The following is a 14,253-nucleotide window of genomic DNA, read 5'->3' as shown; positions in this document are numbered from 1 at the left end:
CAAACCCTTCCGCAGGGGGCTAGAGCCTCTGAGCTGGGCCCAGTTCCCTCCCCCTTTTCACTTCCTTTCTCCCTGCCACACTGCCCACCACTAAGCCTCCTGGGGTTGCATCAGGGTGAGACAGGCATTGCCCAAGGACCATGGTCCAGAAACCTCAAGCGCTGTTTCCTCAACACCAGGATAGGACAGGAAGGGCTCAGCTTAGAGGGCCTTTGGAGCACTGACTTTCTCCTCCCTCCAGAGACCAGAAGAAATCAAACCCACCTTCCCTTCTCAAGCCCAGACCTGGTCTCAGAGCAGGAGGGGCTCCAAGGCACAACTCTGTTCAAACTCTTCACTCCCCTCCCCTGCAGCCTACACAATGGTTAGACCCACTTCCAGGGAATTTGGGAGGTGAGTTTGGGAAAGTGGGAAACGTCAGCATTCCCTCCCCAACAGGGAGGCTGGAATTCAGCCCCTTTCCTGCAAGGTGGTGCTCTTGTACTCTTGCCGGCAGGTAAGGGGACTCAGGAGGGTTCGAGGCTGGGCCCCTCACCAGTAGTGAGTACTCACAGCTGCCTGCAGGTCCTGCAGAGCCACAAGATGGACATGGTGGCTTTCCTTGACAGTCATCTTTATTTGAATATTTGGGGCCTCCACCACTATTTTTAAGGAAAACAAGCAGGAACAATGATAGAGAAGGATGTAAAATCCACATGAGCTTTCGAAGAGAACATGAGAGATTGCAAAGATAGTTCATTCTGGAGACAAATCATTTAGGCCAGTCCTCAGACTGTGCAAGTTCCCTCTCCAATCTGGTGGAAAAGTTTGAGAAATGTTAAAATAATGCATTTTCCCCCATTGCATGCTTGTTATTTTAAGATTCGTTGGAACCCTGCAACCCAAAGGAATGCCTCCCTAATGGTGGACTTTAGTCCACTTAGCTGATGACAGCAGACCAGAAACCCAGAACATCTGAGCTAGAAACAACTTTAGAAATCAAGCCAGGTCCTTTATTAAACAGACAGAAAAGGTCCAGAGAGGGGATGTGACCTGCCCAAGGCCACACAGCTCCTTTTCAAGGCTGCCAACCCTACCTGCTTTGGAAACCGTTTCAACAAACACCCAATACCCTCCACCCCCAAAATCCAGAGCTGCATCTCAGAGGAATCATTGCCTCCTCAGGGACAGTGACAGCCTTCTTGGGTCCAGATCCCCTGCCCATCTGTCCATCCTTCCATTGGTAGCTCCAGAGCCAGCCAGTCCCAAGGAAAAAACCATATGCAAATTGCCTACACTGAGTTGTCTATACCACCTGCTTTCTGTTCTCTGGCCTGGCAATGGCCTGGCAATGGCCTAGTCACATTCTCTCTACCCAGACACCTTTGCAGTGATTAACACCTTATTGTTTTATTTTAGTCACTCACTATGGTTTGTATTAGTTAGGGTCCTTGCAGGAAACAGATGGCACACTCAGAAAGGGTTCAGCTGAAGAGACTGTAAAACAGGGACTGTTTAGGAAGGCTGGTGAAGCACCCAGAGACTATCACCAACCACAGGAAGCCACTACCACTCATGAGTCCAAAGGGAAAGAAGAGGAAGTGATGTTCTGGAGCCCAGTGAAAACTGGTGCTATAAAAGGGGGACCCCTGTCTCCAAGCAGGAGAAACACAGCCATGGGCAGAACCGCAGTGGGGAATGGAGGGAGTGTGGAAGAAACACCCCCGCCTCTTTCTCCCTGTTGCTTTCATCCTCTGCCAGGGCCTCCCATTGGCCACGCCCAGCAGGAAGCTGGATAGCAAGAGAGCCAGGGTAAGGCAGTCAGTCCACAAGGGACATCTTCCCAGGTGGAGAAAGGCAGGCAGCGGGAGCAAGAACCATTTCTAGTTGATTCTTGAGTGCTGATTGCTGAGTTCTGATTAGCTGAATATTATTTGTGGTCCAGTTGACCCAAGCATTGGCAGAGATGGTAGATCACAGGAGAGTATGTTGTAGAAGCTGTTCTTGTAATGAATTTATGTTCTGTAGTCTTATTTTTCACAGGTCAAAAAATTCTGCTCCCGAAATTGCCACAAACCCAATGTCCTCCTTCTGAAAATGCTGAAAATATGTATTTCTTTCACTTACATGAGATGAAGCTTAAATAGGGCATTGGGTTGGGTGTCTCACATTCTTGCCTCTTGCAATCTGGCAGGACACCTAGGCTCAATAAGACACAGGCCCTGGTAAAGCTCTGAGCTGGGTTGACTACCAGGGTTCATCCCATATGCCAGTCTTAATCACTAGAGCACTGTGCTGACAAGGATCCCAAGTTTGCATCTGGCCTCGGCAGTTCTGTGATTGATTAATTATGTCTGCTGGGGGGTCGCAGACATAGGAGTGGTGATGCAAGTGCCATCTAGGACAGAGCAGTTACCTTGCTTTGGCTTTGGGTGGAGCTTTTGAGCTTTCTTTCTCTGTCAGCCTGTGACTTCCCCCCTGCTTTCTTCTCCCTTGCCCAATCTGTGTGAGTCACATTGAGTTCAGCCCAGCCATCTGGATCCACCTCAGTCCCTCTGGCCACCTGACCAAGGACCTGACCCACTCTTTTCCACAGGCCACCACGCACGTGTACGTGACCATTGTGGATGAGAATGATAATGCGCCCATGTTCCAGCAGCCCCACTATGAGGTGCTGCTGGATGAGGGCCCAGACACGCTCAACACCAGCCTCATCACCATCCAGGCACTGGACCTGGACGAGGGTCCCAATGGCACAGTCATCTATGCCATCGTCGCAGGCAACATCATCAACACCTTCCGCATCGACAGACACATGGTCAGCAGCTGATGGCAGGATCAGGACAAGGGGGCGAAACCTCTCCAGGGACTGGCAAGGAGTTCAGTGACACTGTAGGGGGGTGGAGCAAAGATGCAGTCTAGGGGAAAGTGTGGGGGCACTCAGTGTGGGAGGATGAAAAGTTTGGTGGAGTGCAACCTGGGCTAGGGGGTAGCAGTGGTTCCTCATCATGGCTCCAATGTCAGGGCCTACTTCCCAAATTGGTCAGAGGGTGCCCCAGACCTACCACCCTTAGATCCATCCTTGTCCCTTCCATGTGTCCCCTAGGGTGTCATCAGTACTGCCAAAGAGCTGGACTACGAGATCAGCCACGGCCGCTACACCCTGATCGTCACTGCCACAGACCAGTGCCCCATCTTATCCCGCCGCCTCACCTCTACCACCACGGTGGGTGTGTGGGACACAGACCCAACTTGGGCTTGGAGGTGGGGGAAAGACAGGACCCAGAAAGCTCCAATGTGGGAACAGGTTAGGGGAAGATTGTCCTAGGAAAATGCGTAAGTCCAAGACTCCTGTCTTAATCTCAGCAACTCATTCAAACTTGCTGTGTGACTTTAAGGAGGTCACTGAACTTCCCTGTGTGGCTATATCTGTCAGACAGTTGACAATCCTGCCCTCCTCTCCTTCATAGGAAAACCATGAACTCTGGGTTTCAAGTCCCTGCTCTTCCACTTTCCAGCTGTGTGACCCTGGGCAAATTGCTTAACCTCCCTGCTTCCATTTCCTCATCTGTGAAAGGAGGACAATACAAACTATGTTGTAAGGAGTGAGAGGAGCAAATGAGACCTCGTAAGACAACCACAGTGCAGCAACAAATAGAAGTCTATAACAGTACTATTGTACTATTATTGTTATTTTTTAAGATAGATTTTCACTCTATCATCCAGGCTGGAGTGTAGTGGCTTGATCACAGCTCACTGCAGACTCGACCTCTTAGACTCAAGAGCAATCCTCCCACCTCAGCCTTCCAAGTAGCTGGGGCTACAGGCATGCACCACCATGCCCAGCTAATGTATTACTATTTTATTTTTTGTAGAGGTAGGGTCTTGCTATATTGCCCAGGCTGGCTCTGCCTCAGCCTCCCACAGTGCTGAGATTACGAGTGTGAACCACTGTGTCTGGCCAATAGCATTTTTATTAATATGATTACTATGCCCATAAAAGGCTTTAGCAATAATGATAACTCATCCACATGCATGGCTTAAAAGGCCCACCCATATCCGACATCCCATGTGATTCCTCCACGGGCCTCATGAGGCAGAATTGTGAGGTCCATTTCACAAAGGAAGGAACTGAGGCCCAGTGAGTGGTAGGCCCAGCACAAAGCTGGCTGGGGTGAGGCCCTGGCTAAGCTTTTCCACCATCTCAGGTGCTTGTGAATGTGAATGACATCAACGACAACATGCCTACCTTCCCCCGGCACTATGAGGGACCATTTGAAGTCACCGAGGGCCAGCCGGGGCCCAGAGTGTGGACCTTCCTGGCCCATGACCGAGACTCAGGCCCCAATGGGCAGGTGGAGTACAGCATCGTGGACGGAGACCCTCTGGGTGAGTGGGGCTTGTGCTGGGCAGTGGGGGGCATGCCACCCACAGGGTCTCACCTGTGCACCCACTCAGGGGAAGGTAAGAAGGGAGGTCTCAAGGCATTTGGCCCTACCACTGTGTGATTTTGTCCTCTCTGGGCCTCAGTTTCTCCATCTATGACAATGATGAAAATAATCTTCTCCCACCCCTTCTTCCCAGAGATGTGGTGAGAACACCCTATAATCCGGGAACAAGGGCTGGTGGTCTTGGAGGGACACAGACCCTTTTAAGAACATGATTTTAAAATGCCCTGTTTTATACCCAGAAGAAGGGCCCCAGGGCAGATGAGGGAAGCACATCCTTACAGTGTGTGCAGAACACAGCCCCCACCCTCAGGACCCCAAACCCACACACCAAGGGAGCGCCTGGCTTGCTCTGCACATCTCGTGGTCACCCATTCACAGCCCTCTCCTTAGATGAAGAGCAGAGTTTGCCCTGGCCTTGAGGGCAACTTCTCAAGTCCATTTTCACTCATTACTGTAGAGTGGGAATCCCAGACCCAAAGAGGCCAGCTAGGGTCAGGCAAGGAGGCTTCGTGGGAGATGGTGTAGGAAAGAATCAGGAGCGGTGGGGACTGCGCAGCCACAACTCAGCTCCTGCCAGTTGTAGCTGTGTCCAGATCCCAGCCTGGGAGTGCCTGGGCCCATGTTGAAAAGAAAAGCAGAAATCCAAATCTTCGTGAAACATCCTGATTTTTTAATTGATCATGTGGTAAATATTTATTGAGTACCTCCAGTGTGCCAGCCACGTTCCAAGAGCTGGCGATACCAAACAGATGCAAATCCCTGCGCCATAGAACATACATTCCGGTTGGAGGACATGGGCAATGAACCAACTGACTAAGTAGATAACTTAGTATGCTGGGAGGTGCTAAGGGCTATGGAGAAAAATAAAATCAAGCCGGAGGATGGGGAGTGTCAGGGTGAAGGCAGCAATTGTAGGTTGGCAAACACCTGAAGGAGGGCAAAGGTGGGTCAAGTGACATCTGGGGAAGAGCATTCCAGGCAGAGGAAACAGCAAGTGGAAAGGCCTTGAGATCGGAGCATGCCTGGGAGGTTCACAGAGAAGCAAAAAGGCCTGTGGCTGGGGGAGAGTTGAGCAAAGGGAAGTGTAGGAAGAACTGAGAGTGGAGAGGTAATGGGGCCAGATGTTGTTGGGCCTTGAGGGGCATCATGAGGGCATGGCTTTTGCTCTGAGGTGGGAGCCCTAAGAGGGCTTTGAGCAGAGGAGAGACATTATTTGACTTAGGTTTCAGCAGGACTACTCTGGTTCCTGCGCTCAGAACAGACTGGAGGGGTGAAGGAACAGGAGCAGGGAGGCCAGGTGGGAGCCTGCTGCAATCACTCAGGCTAGAAGGAGGTAGCTGGGACAGGGTGGTGGCATCAGAGGTGGAAAGAGGTGGCCACCTCTGGTGTAATTCAGAGGTGGAGTCAGTAGGATGTGCTAACTGATTGGCTGTGGGATGTGAGAGAAAGTCAAAGGTTCTGGCGTGAGCAGCCTGAAAGATGATGGCGTTGCCATTGACAGATGGAGGGCGGCTGCAGGAGGTCGTGGAGGGAAAGAAGGGTCGGTTCAAGATGTCAAGTAGGAGTTGTATATACAAGCCAGGAGTTCAGGAGAGAGGTCTGGGCTGGAGACGGGTATTTGGGAGTTGTCAGCATAGAGGTATTTAAATCCAGGAAACAAAGAGCAGTGTGAAGATCCAACAGTGAACCCAAGGCTCGCTTGCAATTAAGAGGCTGGCAGAAAAAGCAACATCCTATTTGTGGAGGGCCCAAATGAGAGAATGAGAGCCCCTGCTTGCCAGAGCTTGTGGTGGGTAACTCTGTTCGGATGTGCTACCCTTTCAGGTCCCAAAATCTCCTCTCTGGCCAAGCACTAGGCCTTCCCATTTGGAAACCAGCAAGGCCCTTTCTCTTCTGCTGTTTTCAGAAACAGAGATTTTGTAATTTTATGAGAGTCCCTGGAGCGCAGGACGATGCCAGCACCTGGTGGAGAGGCAGGTGCTGGGCAGAAGGCTGAAGCCCCACCCCATGAGGGGCCCGCTCTGCACCCCAGCCTCAAGGCACAGAGCACAGTGCAGACCTCCATGCCGTGGCCTTTAAGTCACAAGCAAAACTTCCCGGGTTCAATCCACATGTAATTGGGATGAGCTTTAGGAATCTGGGACCTTGTAGGGGAGTCCTGGCAGACTAAGAGACAGACCCCCAAAGGAGTGAGAGATGTCTAGGAGTTTCCTAAGGCTGACCTGGGTGGGAGGCTTCCTCCCCCAAGGAAGGAAGAGTAGACATTTAGAACCCAAAGATAACTTTGGAGTCACTGAGCGCCACCCGCATCTCACAAATGATCAATGAAGGCTGAGAGAGGTGAGGAAGGCCTGATGGTGCTGTCGACATGAGTCATGACATCCATTTCCCACATCTCCTCCCACCTCGGGGTTCATGTTGGTCACTGAAAGGTTGACAGATGCTACAGTCAGCGCCACTGTCTGGGGAGAGCTGGTTTCACAGTGCACCACTGCCTGGAGGGACGTGCCTGGGACCCCATCTTAAAGGTCGCCTTCCCAACACTGCAGCCTGAGGCTGGAAGGCTGCTTTCTATAGGGAGACAGATGCCAGATTTCTGGGCACTTACCAGCCCCACTGAGCCCTGAGGAGGAGCTGTGTGCTCAAAGAAGAGCTTGGAGACAGGCCACGTGCACTTGAGCCTTTCCCTCGAGCCCCAGCCTTCTCAGTTGCCCTTTCTGGTCACGCCCATTCCTTGGACCCCTTTCCTACATCCTTATCCTCCCTAAAAGCTCCCCATTCCTTCAGAGGCCTGCCTGGGCTCCCTTTTGGGATCAGCACACACAAGGTGGGCCAGGCTTTGTCCAGTACCAGCACAACCCCACGGTGGCATCTCTCTATTAGCCCGTTTTTCAGATGAGAACATCAAGGCAAGGCTCAGTAACATGCCCAAGGGCACACAGGCATGAAGTCCAGATGCAGACCTAGATATGATTGGATCAAAAGCCTATGCTTTTAACCTCCTGTCTCCAGAAGTTGTGGAGGGATGGGGAAGTCTGGCCCCGGAGCAAGCTGCCGAGGAGGAGAATTTGCACAGGGGAACTAGGCTGGCCCTGCCTCTGGTCCCTTGGGCCTGCCTCCCTGAGCCTTCAAGGGAGTGGTGATGGTGTCTCCTCCTGGCTTTGGAAGGAGAGCAGGAGGCCCTCTGCCTGCATATGACCAGGGCTTGAGACAGGGCTGGGAAACCCCTAGAAAGGGAATCCCCAATTCTTTGGAGACCTTGGGGTGTTAGGCTCAGGAAATCCTGCTTTAAGCAGCTTCCGCCCCCCAGGCAGGGTGAAGCCCACTGGATGGGAAGAGCCTGGGAGCGGAAGGGCTGGTGGGAAATTCCAGCTGCAGGTGGGACTGGGAGGGGCTGTTTTTGTAAATCAGAGTATTAGGAGCTGGGGACAGGGAATTGTGAGTAGGATGTGAAGAGGCAGGCAGAGAAAACTGTGGGGGAGCCTGGTCCCCTGTCCTTGTCTTGTCCTGTGTGCTGTGTGTCCTGGAGCAAGTCAGTGCCCCACTCTGGGCCCTTTCCACCAAGTGTTCAAAGGGAAAGTGAAGGAGATAACTAACCTTCTCTCCCTTCCATTTCCTGGGGGAATGCCGAGAGGTGGCCTCTCTTCTGCAGGCTCTCCCAGCTCCCTAGCTCCCATCCCCCCAACTTTCTTCCTGTCAGAGCCACAGCCCCCACCATTCTTGCCTCTCCAACTGGGCTTGCGCTTGCTCACTGGTTTCCTTCCCTCTGCCTCTTCCCTCCACCCTCCTTGTTCTCACCCCTCCCCGGTCGGCTCTGAGTATGCTGTCTGGAAAGAACACAAGTCCTGTATGAGGCAATGGGTTAAGACCCAGAGCACTGGGTTTGAATCCTGGTCTGTCATTCAGTTGCTGTAGGAGTGCAGGCAGGTGGCAACCCATCCCTGGGCTCCTGGTTCATTTTCCAAAGGACACAAGGGACTGGACAGTCTCTGGGCTGCCTTCCGGGTCAGCATCTGAGAATCTCAGGTTCTTGCTCTGTACTCTCAGACATCAGGCCCTGAAACCCAGTCAAGAAAAGGACTCTGGGGCCACAGGGCCAGTGAGGCTCTTCAGAAATGTCAAGGAAAGGAAATCAGGGTCACCACAGGCATAGGGAACCCACTCTGCACTCCAACTATAGTTCAATATGGGGACTGAATAGAGGGCATTGTGGGCTCCCCTGCCCCTCATCCGTCCCCTTCTGCCTGCCCAGTGCCTGCACATTCACCATTAGCAAAGCATTGCTTTGTGGTCAGCTCTGCCCTTCCCAATATCCTTTTTCACAAGCCATGGCTTGTGGGACGGATCATACATCGCAAAGCGCCTGATGCTTTCATTGATCGAGTGTGCTTAGACAGGGGGCGCCAGTGTAGCAGGGAGCCCCCACTTTTTCAACATAACCATCTTACTCAGGTCAGTCTCTGGCCTGCCTGTGGCCCAGGGTGGGAGGCTGCTTGGTCTGGCACCTGGGGGGCATGAGTGGCCCGCATCCACCTTCACCTCTTGTGGTGATCTGTTACCATCCACCTGCACATCTCAGTCCTTGCAGTTCCCATGAGGATCTGAAGTTGGGGTCACTGGAGGACCCAGGCCCCAGCTGTCCCCCATCTCTGATGAATGAGGCTTGCTAGAGGAAGCAGGAGGAGTCCTGGGGTCTCTGCAGTTCCTGCCAATGCCCGACTAACTCGGGCCTCTCCTGGGTGGCACCCAGGGGAGTTTGTGATCTCTCCTGTGGAGGGGGTGCTGAGGGTCCGGAAGGACGTGGAGCTGGACCGGGAGACCATCGCTTTCTACAACCTGACCATCTGTGCCCGTGACCGGGGGGTGCCCCCACTCAGCTCCACAGTGAGTCTGGGGGCCCCACCCACTGGCTTCACCTCGATGCCCCTGTACTTGCCACAGAGATTCTTGTAAACATTGTTACCCTTGTGCCAAGAGAGGCCACAGGCTGCCCTGGAGCCAGGCCAGGCCTGCCCCTGGTGCCCTTAACAGACCTCTCACCGCACCCAGCACCTCTCTGGGGATACTGCCTTTCAGCGCCCCCTCTGCACCCACCCCTGCCCCATCACTCCATCACTGCCCCTCCTCTGCCTCTGCCTTTCCTGCTTCCCTCATCATCCTCTTTTCATCTTCTTGCCTTTTTAATGTTCTTTTTCTTCTTTCTTCCTCTCCCCATTTCTCTTTCTTCTCCATGACCAACTGCGCCCTCCCTCCCTCCATGCTGCCCTTGGCGAACCTCCTCCTCGGTTGCCATGCGCAATATCCCTCGCTCTTCCTCCCCTCCCTCCTCCTCCTCTGACTGGCCCAGATGCTGGTGGGGATCCGGGTGCTAGACATCAACGACAACGACCCTGTGCTGCTGAACCTGCCCATGAACATCACCATCAGTGAGAACAGCCCTGTCTCCAGCTTTGTCGCCCACGTCCTGGCCAGCGACGCTGACAGCGGCTGCAATGCACGCCTCACCTTCAACATCACTGCGGGCAACCGCGAGCGGGCCTTCTTCATCAATGCCACGGTAGGGCCAAGACTGACCCCAGGGAGCTTCCCAGGGTTTCCAGTGAAAAAGAGGACCCTGCCCTAGAGGCTTTTCTGCTGCCACCGTGTGGGCTCCACCAGGCTCCCGTTCCTCCACTGGGATGAGGACATCTCTGTGGGAAACATGGAATCTTGGATTCCCCAGTGAACCATCTCTGGAGTCCACCTAGAGCCAACCCTGAGGCTTATCATGTGCAGAGATGGGGCCAGAGCCTGTGGGACCACTTGGTTTAATCAAGACGCACCAAAGTTCTCACTTAACCTCTTGAGGTGTCTGTAGCTGGCCAACAACACCATGGGGTCTTCAGAGGGCCATCCCTTAGAAGCAGCAAGGCCTGGGCATCAGTGGGTCACTCTCGCCCTGGTGAGACCCTGCCAGCCCACATTTTTGATCTTCTAGACCATCTCTTAGGCAATTTAGGGAGGCCAGGCAGAGCAGTTGGCATCTGTGGGCCAGAGCAGAAAGCAGGAAACAGGTCTCCATGCAGCTCACCACCCTCCACATCCCAGACAGGGATCGTCACTGTGAACCGGCCCCTGGACCGTGAGCGGATTCCAGAGTACAAGCTGACCATTTCTGTGAAGGACAACCCGGAGAACCCACGCATAGCCAGGAGGGTGAGACTGGAGGGCACTGGTGGGAGTGGGGCTGGGAGCTGGCGGTGCGTGGAGAGAGAACACATCACCCCTCCTGCAGGCAGCACGGCCAGGCTTAGATGCGCAGGCTTTGGAGTGAGCACCTGCTGGGTTCAAATCCCAGTTCTCCCCTTCAGTAGGTGCATGGTTTTGGCGAGTTAAGTCCTCTTGGCCTCCATTTCTCTTCTGCAAAATGAAGATCACACCTACCCCAAAGTTGTGGAAAGGATGAAGGAGCCAATATACGTGAAAGCCTCAGCACAGTGCCTGGCACGTGACAAACACTCAGTGAACATCAACTATCATTGTTTCCGCCCCAAACCGCTGATACCTGGACACACACTGCATTTGTGCATGGAGCACATGTGCCTGCATGCACCCACAAGCATGCTCTGAGGTCCTCGAAGGGCTGCGTTTTCCAGGTGGCTCTCCCCTCAAAAGCCAAAGAAATGAGCTCTTGATTAAAGGGAGGTGGATGTTACAAAGCAAACAGTCCCTTTGGGTTGGGGATCAGCTCTGTCCTTCCAGCTCATGAATCTGTAGTAGATCCCTAGCCAGGAGCTTTCGGGCCCAGTTCATCTCAGCTCTGCCCCTGACTAGCTGTGTGGCTCAGTCAAGGTACCACTCTCTCTGGGCCTCAGTTTCCCTATCTGTGTAGCCAGAGGAGACATCAGACTGGAGAAATTCATAAGCTATATGCGCCTCCCATGTAGTACTCCTCTGCTTGCTTTCTACTCCCTTTTTTTTTTTTTTTTTTTTTGGAAACGGAGTCTCCCTCTGTCACCCAGGCTGAGTGCAGTGGAGTGATCTCGGCTCACTGCAAGCTCTGCCTCCTGGGTTCACGCCATTCTCCCGCCTCAGTCTCCCGAGTAGCTGAGACTGCAGGCGCCCGCCACCACACCCAGCTAACTTTTTGTATTTTCAGTAGAGATGGGGTTTCACCATGTTAGCCAGGATGGTCTCGATCTCCTGACCCCGTGATCTGCCCGCCTCGGCCTCCCAAAATGCTGGGATTACAGGCATGAGCCACCGCGCCCGGCTGCATTTTTTCATGTTTCTTCCCCCCTTGTATGTCTTCTTTTGAAAAATGTGAGTTCATGTTGGTGTGGGCTTTTCTGATCATCCACCTCTGTGCCCTGATCCCCCACCTCCCAACCCTCCTCCCACCTGGGTAGGGGGTACTTTGCTGAGCATGGCCTACAACCTGCCCCATTCTGCCCCTTGCAGGATTATGACTTGCTTCTGATCTTCCTTTCTGATGAGAATGACAACCACCCCCTCTTCACTAAAAGCACCTACCAGGCAGAGGTGATGGAAAACTCTCCCGCTGGTAGGTGCTGGGCCCGCCTGGGAGCTCCTGCTGTTGCCAGGCACCACTGGGGCCTGTGGTGCCTGAGGACCTCCCTTAAGCCTGATGGAGTAGCTGAACATAGGCCCTAGTGGATGCGGGAGGGGAAGGATGGTCTCAACTTCAGGGGATGATGGGCTGGGGCTGCCGGGCCTCCCACGAGCACCAAAGAGACTACAGGTCTGGTTGGAAGAGACAGTCGTGGTCATTGTTCCCCAGGGTGGTCTGAGAGCTACCCCACCATCCCTCAAGAAGGGCATTTAAGGTGTGAGGACTACCTAGGAGGGGTGTGGGCCCACCCCTCACTGCTCCCTCCACCCCAGAAGTGCTGGGCATCCCAGGGGCTTCTGGAAGTCCTGGGGAGCGTCTATAATCAGAAGTGGGAGGTCAGGGGGTCCTAGGCAGGCCAGTGTAGCCCTCTCCCGCATGCACTGACCAGCCTCACCTTCCTTCAGAGGGACAAAATCTCCTCTTTGATGTCCCCTGAGGTGTTATCTGCACTCCTCCAGTCTCCCCAGCCCCTGCTCATCTCTGGCTGGGCGTCCCCCCTAGGTGAATTTCGTTCTCAAACCTGTCTGTGTGTATGCTCACACATGTGCCCGTGTGTGTCCATACCAAGGCATGTGCGTGGGGTTACACGTGTGCACAGACACACATAGGCACATGGGTGCCCACCGATACTCTCGTATGCAGACATGCCCACCTGCAGAGGCACACGAGCGCACAACCAGGGATTCCCAGGCTTGTGCGTGCTTCTGGGCAAGTGCCTGTGGCCACGTGAACACAGAACTTGACACACACGTTTGGATTTTTCTAGTCATGTATGGCCAGACCCCCAAAGGTAGAGCATTGTGTGCACACATGTGTGGACAGGCGAGACCCACACACGGGGAGGGGATGTCAGAGAGCCCCAGACCCTCCCGAGGAGCGGCCAGCCTCAAAGGCTGCTGGGAAGGGAGGTGTGGTTCTGGGCAGCTGGGGCCTTGCTCACCACTCTCACGTTTTCTCCCCAGCAGGGCTTTGAGGCCGCTCCCCAGGCATCTGCGTTCAGTCTGCCAAGGCTGCCGCAGGCCCGCCCCCAGGGCCTCCCCACCCTGTCCACCTCACCTCCCTCCCCTCTCATCCATCGTCAGCCATGGCTCACCGGGGCAGGGCAGGGGAGGTGGGAGGGCAGGGGGCTGGGTTGGTCTTGTGGTGACCCCTCTCCCTCTGGCCCAGGGACCCCTCTCACGGTCCTCAACGGGCCCATCCTGGCCCTGGATGCAGACGAAGACATCTACGCCGTGGTGACCTACCAACTGCTGGGCGCCCAGAGTGGCCTCTTTGACATCAACAGCAGCACCGGTGAGGCCTCTGTGCCACCCAGCACTCCCAGCCTGACTCTGGGGTGGGGATGGCCCCACTGCTGGATTGAGGGCCTCCGTTCTCAGTGCTGGACCCAGGCTGTCCATGGAGACCCCATTTTTCACAGCCCAGAGTCCCCATCTTGCAGCTGGGTTATATCACCCAGTGGCCTGGCAGGGGGACCTGGGAAGAGGCTTGGAGACGATACACAGGACCTGTTGGTGCACAAACTCTCAGCCTAGACCAGGAGCCCCCCAGCCCCCTCCCATCATCTCCCCATGTGCAGGCCAGAGGCTCAGGCCCCTAGTCCAGCAGAAGTAGCCAGAGCACCTTTCCCGTCCTCCAACCAGACCATGTCACATCAGTCTGGTCCTGGACAGGAGGCTGCTTTGGTGACAAGTGCCAACAGAAAAGCAACAGAGAAGGTCAACCCTGTGCCCTGGGTCACTCTTCCCAGGCAGGAGTCTTGAAGACAGCAGAGGGCACCTGTAGAGGGGACAACCACAGGAGATGCATGGGGCCCTCCCTAAGCACGGGTGGTTGAGCCTGTGGGGAAGAAAGTCATTTTGTTACTGCCTCTGCTCCACTTTCATCTCTGTCCCCATGGTGCCCCTGTCTTTCTCTGCTCTCTCCCTGTTGGTTCTTGCCCTATCTCCCCACTGCACCCCTTTTCTGTGTGTTTCCCTGGCTGGCGGCACCGGGTGCCAGGTGTGGTGACTGTGAGGTCAGGTGTCATCATTGACCGGGAGGCATTCTTGCCACCCATCCTGGAGCTGCTGCTGCTGGCTGAGGACATCGGGCTGCTCAACAGCACAGCCCACCTGCTCATCACCATCCTGGATGACAATGACAACCGACCCACCTTTAGCCCTGCCACCCTCACTGTCCACCTGCTAGAGAACTGCCCACCTGGTAAGC

At 54.4% G+C, this 14,253-nt stretch overlaps 1 protein-coding gene across 3 annotated transcripts in view; it reads left to right on the top strand.

The window, feature by feature from the left end:
- LOC102116847 (cadherin-23) overlaps positions 1-14,253 on the top strand; it is a 77,822-nt gene that overhangs the window by 38,067 nt on the left and 25,502 nt on the right. For all 3 annotated transcript variants that reach the window (XM_074001871.1, XM_074001870.1, XM_005565588.5), the window contains 9 exons: positions 2,576-2,797; positions 3,086-3,205; positions 4,188-4,368; positions 9,181-9,314; positions 9,778-9,987; positions 10,518-10,625; positions 11,871-11,973; positions 13,210-13,335; positions 14,044-14,247. In XM_074001871.1, the coding sequence (XP_073857972.1) occupies positions 2,576-2,797; positions 3,086-3,205; positions 4,188-4,368; positions 9,181-9,314; positions 9,778-9,987; positions 10,518-10,625; positions 11,871-11,973; positions 13,210-13,335; positions 14,044-14,247 (1,408 nt within the window). The remainder of the gene's footprint in view (positions 1-2,575; positions 2,798-3,085; positions 3,206-4,187; positions 4,369-9,180; positions 9,315-9,777; positions 9,988-10,517; positions 10,626-11,870; positions 11,974-13,209; positions 13,336-14,043; positions 14,248-14,253) is intronic.

Source organism: Macaca fascicularis, chromosome 9, assembly GCF_037993035.2.
Source record: "Macaca fascicularis isolate 582-1 chromosome 9, T2T-MFA8v1.1".
Lineage (NCBI taxonomy): Eukaryota > Metazoa > Chordata > Mammalia > Primates > Cercopithecidae > Macaca > Macaca fascicularis.
This window is presented reverse-complemented; position numbering and strand designations above follow the sequence as displayed.